Source organism: Marmota marmota, unplaced genomic scaffold (genome assembly GCF_001458135.2).
Source record: "Marmota marmota marmota unplaced genomic scaffold, marMar, whole genome shotgun sequence".
Lineage (NCBI taxonomy): Eukaryota > Metazoa > Chordata > Mammalia > Rodentia > Sciuridae > Marmota > Marmota marmota.
In genome coordinates this window covers 4,841,624-4,847,662 of record NW_025999863.1, presented here as the reverse complement: position 1 = coordinate 4,847,662, position 6,039 = coordinate 4,841,624, and the positions used below count along the sequence as shown (strand labels likewise).

At 50.6% G+C, this 6,039-nt stretch overlaps 1 protein-coding gene across 1 annotated transcript in view; it reads right to left on the bottom strand.

Moving 5' to 3' along the window:
• Positions 1–6,039, bottom strand: part of Tex45 (testis expressed 45) — an 18,212-nt gene that overhangs the window by 2,401 nt on the left and 9,772 nt on the right. The window contains exon 7 of the mRNA XM_048812997.1: positions 5,644–5,729. Within this exon, the coding sequence (XP_048668954.1) occupies positions 5,644–5,729 (86 nt within the window). The remainder of the gene's footprint in view (positions 1–5,643; positions 5,730–6,039) is intronic.

The following is a 6,039-nucleotide window of genomic DNA, read 5'->3' as shown; positions in this document are numbered from 1 at the left end:
CCGCGCCTTTGTCTGCGCCGCGCCCGCCCGCGCCGCTCTGGCTGCGTCCCTGCGGCTGTCCTCGGTCCCTCTCGGTCCTTCTCTGGCCCCGGCCCTCTCTGTCTCTCTCTCTGGACCTGCCTCTCCCAGTCCCTAGCTCTCCGTCCCTTTCTCGGTCCTCATCTCTTTATCCCTGTCCTCTGTTCGTCGCTTTGCCCCGTCCCCTCACTTTCTCTGCCTCTGCCCCCTCTTTGTGTCTGTCTCTTTCTCTTTCTGTCTGTGTCTGTCTTGGCTTCCTGTCAATGTCTCTGACTACCTTTGTTCAAAAGACAGCAACTGTGACATGGCTGGGGCAGACTCGCCTTGCACAGGAGCATGGTGAGGCCTCTGAGAAGCCCCACGGTTTTAAAAACATGTCTATCTTTACTTAATCCAGAATTTCTCAAATTTTTTTCTTTATAGTGGAACCCCTCACTCTTTCTGGGTACACCCTTTTACACCCCCAGGGGAGCAGAGTCTGAGATATTCTCTTTCCCTTAGTGTCTTCAGCCTCCTACCCAGATGACGAGTTGCTGCTGTCCCTGGGGGACTCCAAGTGCCTGTCTTGGCTGCTGATTTCTGGGAAACCTTAGCCAGGACTGGGGAGGGCTCTGGACACACTACCTGGCAACACAGTTCCCTGCTGGGGAGGGGGTGAGAAAAAACAGCCCCTGGCAGCTGGCAGCCGGGCCATGATGTTCTTTATTAAACATAAACAACGGCCACAGAATATAAGCAATGATCAGACAAGGCCACTCTGTGATCATATCTAAACCAAGATAGAGACGAGAACACACTGCAACTACAAAAAAATGAGTGCCCACCCTCCTCTCCCCACTAATGCAAATGCTGCTGCTTCTTGCCAATGGCAGCAGCGACTCTTTCAATCCTCCCACCTCGGAGCTAAAAATCACTGAACCTTCTGCCACGAATTTGTTCTCTGCTTCCTCACAGCACATTCTGGAGTCACTTCAGCTTTCCTTAAAACCACCCAGCATAAGCCCAAATCCTCCCCAAATCCCAATTCCCTCTTCTAGAGGGACCCTAAGGTCCCCCGTGGTGGTTGTCTCCTTACTAAAGAAGCTAAATCATTTTTTTTTTTTTGGACTACAGGTGGGTTCCTGAGAATCTTTGGTGTGTTGAACACCACCTACCCGCAAATACCAACAGCCCCGAGCAACCAGATGTCCAGGCGTGTGTCCCTTCCTGAACCTTGTGAGTCTGTGCTGGACTATGGTCTGAGACCTTTCTGCCAGTTCACAGTGGATCTGAATGATCTGAGATGACTTTAGTTGGATGGGGTCTCTGGTGCCTCATCCTGTCACCCCCGGATAATCTCATTAGCAATAGCATGCGTAAGGACATCTGTTGTTTCTCTCTGCTCAGCTCATCTGAGCACCTTGCTTTTGTGGTTGGATCTGTGTCTAAAGCTCCCCAGTTTGATATGAATCTCCATGTACTAACAAAGAACATGACCACAAGAACTAGGTCTGGGATGACGATGTGAAGTTGGTGGGTTTTGCCCTTCATCGGGGATCATGAGCTATAGGGACTCATCATGTCTGCAGTCACATCCTTGGTTGTTCAGAACAGCCTGGAAAATGAGGCCAATATACACCAGAATGTAGAGGTTAGACAAGGAGAGAGCTCTGGCTAGATTTGTGCCTGAAGCCCGAAGCCTTCTTTCTAGTCTCAACAAATTTCCAGGGTTCTGAACTAGTTTTAGGATTTCTGTCCCTTTCATTCATTGAGAAAAATAACTTAAAATGTGGAAATGGCTAAGCAAAGTCGGGTCACCACCTGCATGGATTATAAAGCGAACAGGGCTCCCTAGGTTTGTGCAGTACACAGACTGTCTGGATGTATATGACAGCCTCATAGAAGAACACTCCTCAGAAATCTGTTATGTGGAAGAAAAACAGCTAATTAAATTGTAGCCTATTTTATCTTGAAACTCCGATCACATGTCTCCTGAGACTGTGGATTGAGGGACTTTTAACAAAAATATCAGGATGTTGGGAACTGTGGGAGCTTTCATGCAGCCTTCAGCAAGGTCTTGGAAGACACAAGCTTTTTTTTCTGCTTCTTATGAAGCAAAAGCTGATATCTGCTCCATTTTTGATTATTAAAACTAAGTTCTCTGCTCCAAGTTAAAAGAGTGGACAGGTAATGCTGTGGGAGGTAAAACTGGGACCATAGATAGCTGGGGGACACTGGTTGTCTCTAGGTCACTCCCAAACACCTTCCACTCTCTCTCCACAATAGGTAACAATGACTCTCACTAGGAAGAGACGGTTTGCAGAATTATGCCCTGGGGCATGCTAGATGCGCTGGGCAGGCGCAGATCAGTTGCTAGGAAATGGGGTCCAGCAAGGTTAACCTCAATCTCCCGGTAAAGTTTGGGGAACCAAAAGTTTCAGAGGGGCCTACTCAACTGGGCCAACCAATCATAGTACACCATTCCTCTGAGCGTAGTGATTGATTCATGGCTGAGCACGTGACTCAAATGGACCAATCAGCGTGTTTCTTAAATTCTACTGGGAGAAGGGGAGATGGCTCCTTCCTTTGGAGCTATCTTCATCCTCCTTTCCATCATTTGGAGGGAAATAGGATTGAGAGATGGTGAGGAAGACAGTCCAGATGAGGAACCAGCATACCCCATGTGAGACCCAATTCCAGACCTTGTTTTGGTTTCTTCCTTTCCTCCCTCCCTCTTTCCTTCTTCCTTCCCTCTTTATCTCTCTCCCTCCCTCTGTCCTTCCTCTCTATTTCCTCCCTCCTTCTTTCCTCCTGTCCCCCCCCCCGCCCCGCCCCGTTTCTGCTGGGAATGCAACCCTGGGCATCCGCATGCTGCATACTAAGCCGGAGCTCTAGCACCAAGGCACTCCCAGCTCCCAATTCCAGACATTCTTGTTTCTAAGTCAATAAAATTCTTTTTTGCTTGGACTGGCTAGAGCTTGGTTTCTGTCCCTTACAAAAAAAAAATTTACTTAAGACAATTTTTAGGCGCCATTCGTTGAGCCGTAGGTCAGATAATTCAGGCCCTGTACCAAGCACAGCCACATTTTATTTAATCCTTGTAATCCCTCTGTCTACCAAGGAGGAACTATTGTGTCCCCATTTCACAGGTAAGGAAATGAGGAATTTCAGAGCTTGAAACCACCTGTCCAAGACAGGAAAATGACAGGTCTGAGTTCTGTTGCCAGGTGCTGCTTACAGTTGATGAAATTGTTTTCCTTTAAAAATTAATTGGTTTTCCCACATTCAATCTTCTTTTATTCATCCTGGTCAGAAGCCTTGGTTGTGTGTGTGTGTGGTGGGTGCTAAATGTAATAGAGGAATGGGTGTAAATTCAAAAATACACCCAGAATCATCCTGTAGTGTTTTCAGGGGAAATGAAATGCTCATTGAACATTTCCAGTAGTGTGCCTGTTCTCCCTTGGCCAGCCACCCCGGGCTGCTCAGTTCCATGACTAGGAAATGCTTCCAGTTGTGCTGAAATCCCACCCTTGTTTTTCACCTGGCCTCTGGGCTGCTGGAAACCATCCCTGGAACTAGACAGGAGCACAAGCAGCCCTGTAACTGGAGCTACAGAGACCTGAGCTTCCTAGCAGCTAAAGCAGAAAGGAAAGTTCTAGTTATCTGGTCAAAAGGCAGACTAGCTTCACCAGAACAGGATGTTCTGTTGCCGTGGTTCCCAACCAGGGCAATTTCCACCACACCTCACCGTGGGGGACATTTGGCAATACCTGTTGTGGGGGGGTACGCTATTAACAACTAATGGATCGAGGACACCCTGTGATACACAGGGACAGCCTCCAACAAAGAATTATCTGACCCAAGATGCCAGTGGGGCCGAGAGTGAGAACCCAGATTTATCACAACACAACTCGGAGCAGCGTCTTGCAAAATGTCTTCGGTGCAGGCAAGCACAGAAGGGTCCTGTGGCCAGCAGACCCTCTTGGGGTCAGTGTGGGACTATCTATGAGTGCAGCCAAAAGGGCCATCCTGTTCCTGTGGGGTCCCAAGCTGGACTCCTGCCCTTGCTGTGCAAATGAGAGCCTGGCCTCGAAGAGCTGATGCCGAGGGAGAAAGGGCACCTGACCAGGCTCAGGGTTGGCTCCTTGTGGCTGTTGGATGGGGCGCCTTGGTCTTTGGAGGTCTGGCCCCAGGTTCATTCTTTGAAACAGGGTTATAACAGCCTACAGCTTGGCCACCAAGGCCCATGCTATTCCACGTAGATGTAACTTCTTCACCAGACCCCAGACCTTAAAGGTCGGGCGCTGTCCAAGGTACTGGTCCCTCGGGGGCTTTAGGGCCTGACTCCACCTTTTTCCTTCTGACTTTCGATTGGCTGCACACCTGCCTCCTGGGACCTCACTGTGTCCTTGTGGCTTTTTTCGGTTTTCCCTGGGTGCTGCTCTGATCTGAGGGCTGGTCATGTGGCCAACCAGTGCACCACTCAGCTTCCCGTCGGTTGTAAGGATCTCATGAGAGATTTGCTCTTTTGCTCCATTTTACAGATGAAGCTCACAGGGGTTAAGGTAACAATGACTCTCATTAGGAAGAGACGGTTTGCAGAATTATGTCCTGGGGAAAGCTAGACGCTCGGGGTAGGTGCAGATCAGTTGCTAGGAAAATGGGGTCCAGCAAGGTTAACCCCAGTCTTCTGGTAAAGTTTGGAGAAGTCAGGACCTGGAGGAGTCAGGATGTGGATCGTGTCCAGCGGGGCCCAGGAGCCTGCATCCTCAACCCCCACCCCAATGCCTGTGTCACACACTGTGACTCTATACTCTCACATCATTCAGAGTAACCCCAAGGTTTGCCGATGTGTCTGGTCAGGCATCCAGGGTTTTCTCCATGGAACGAATGAGACATTCTCTCCAGTGTGATTCCTTCCTCTGGCCCCCACTCATCCAAGCATCCTCTTTAACAGACGACTAATGGAATGGGACAGGATGCCATCAAGGTGACATTTACTACTGGCTGGGGCATGGGTACATAGGCATCTGTGGGGCCTGAGGATCTACCTTCCTGCGCCTGCAGCCCAGCTGGCGAGGTGTGCCCAGGGGCACGTGGCTTTCCTGGAAATTCATCGTCTTCAGTACTACTGGGCCTTGGTACTTGAAAGGAAAGTCAACCTGGTAGTTGGTTGAGAGGAAGCGCTGTCCACCCAGCGGGGGCTCCAGGTGGCTGTATTTGCACTGTGAAGTCAGGGTGGATGGTTTGGGAGGGCAGCCTGTTGAATTGACCTATTCTGGCCACCCTGTGGGCCCTGGACCACCCTGGGGTCATCAAAGAGTGGGAACAGGCTCAGCCAAGTTTGGCTGGTGACTGGTTTCTGGGGAGGTGGGCAAAAGGGGCCCCAGTCTTTATTGACCCAGGTATTGGAGAGAAACCAGGGGTGCCCCTAGAATGACCCCAGGGTTGGGGTGATCCTAGGTGACTCTAAGTTAATCCCCTCAGCTTGAGATTTAACTCTGGCTGGTGAAATGAAGATACCCCTGAATTGATGCTGACCTGACCCTGGCGGTGAGCTAGGGGTGACCTTGACCAGGCTGTGACCCTAGTGGACTTGACACTAACTCCGAGTCCACACTGATTTGGACCCCTCCCCCGTCTCACCTTCTGTAACAACTCTTTGGTCACCAGGGCTTTAGCTCTTCCGTGCGGCTTCAGCATCTTCTGGTTCATGGTTAGAAAATCGAACTCTGGAGATGTGGAAGGGGGTGGCCACGGAGAGGGCAGAGGATGAGGCCTCGGTGATGTGACAGACTGAGGTGCGGGGAAGGGCTCAGAGGCCAAGCTCTAAGGTTGGCCTGGGGGTGGGGCAGGGCCCGTCCAGATGAACTAGGGACATGACCAGGTAGGGCAGGCTCCTGAGGAGCTAGAGTCCAACAGGAGGAGGGGTTTGCGGGAAGTGAGGGAAGATAAGAAAAGGGACAGGAAGTAGGTGGTTGTGCCATGGGGGACAGGGGGAGGGAGGGCCAAGGCTACCAGGGGTCTGTCTCTTATACACAT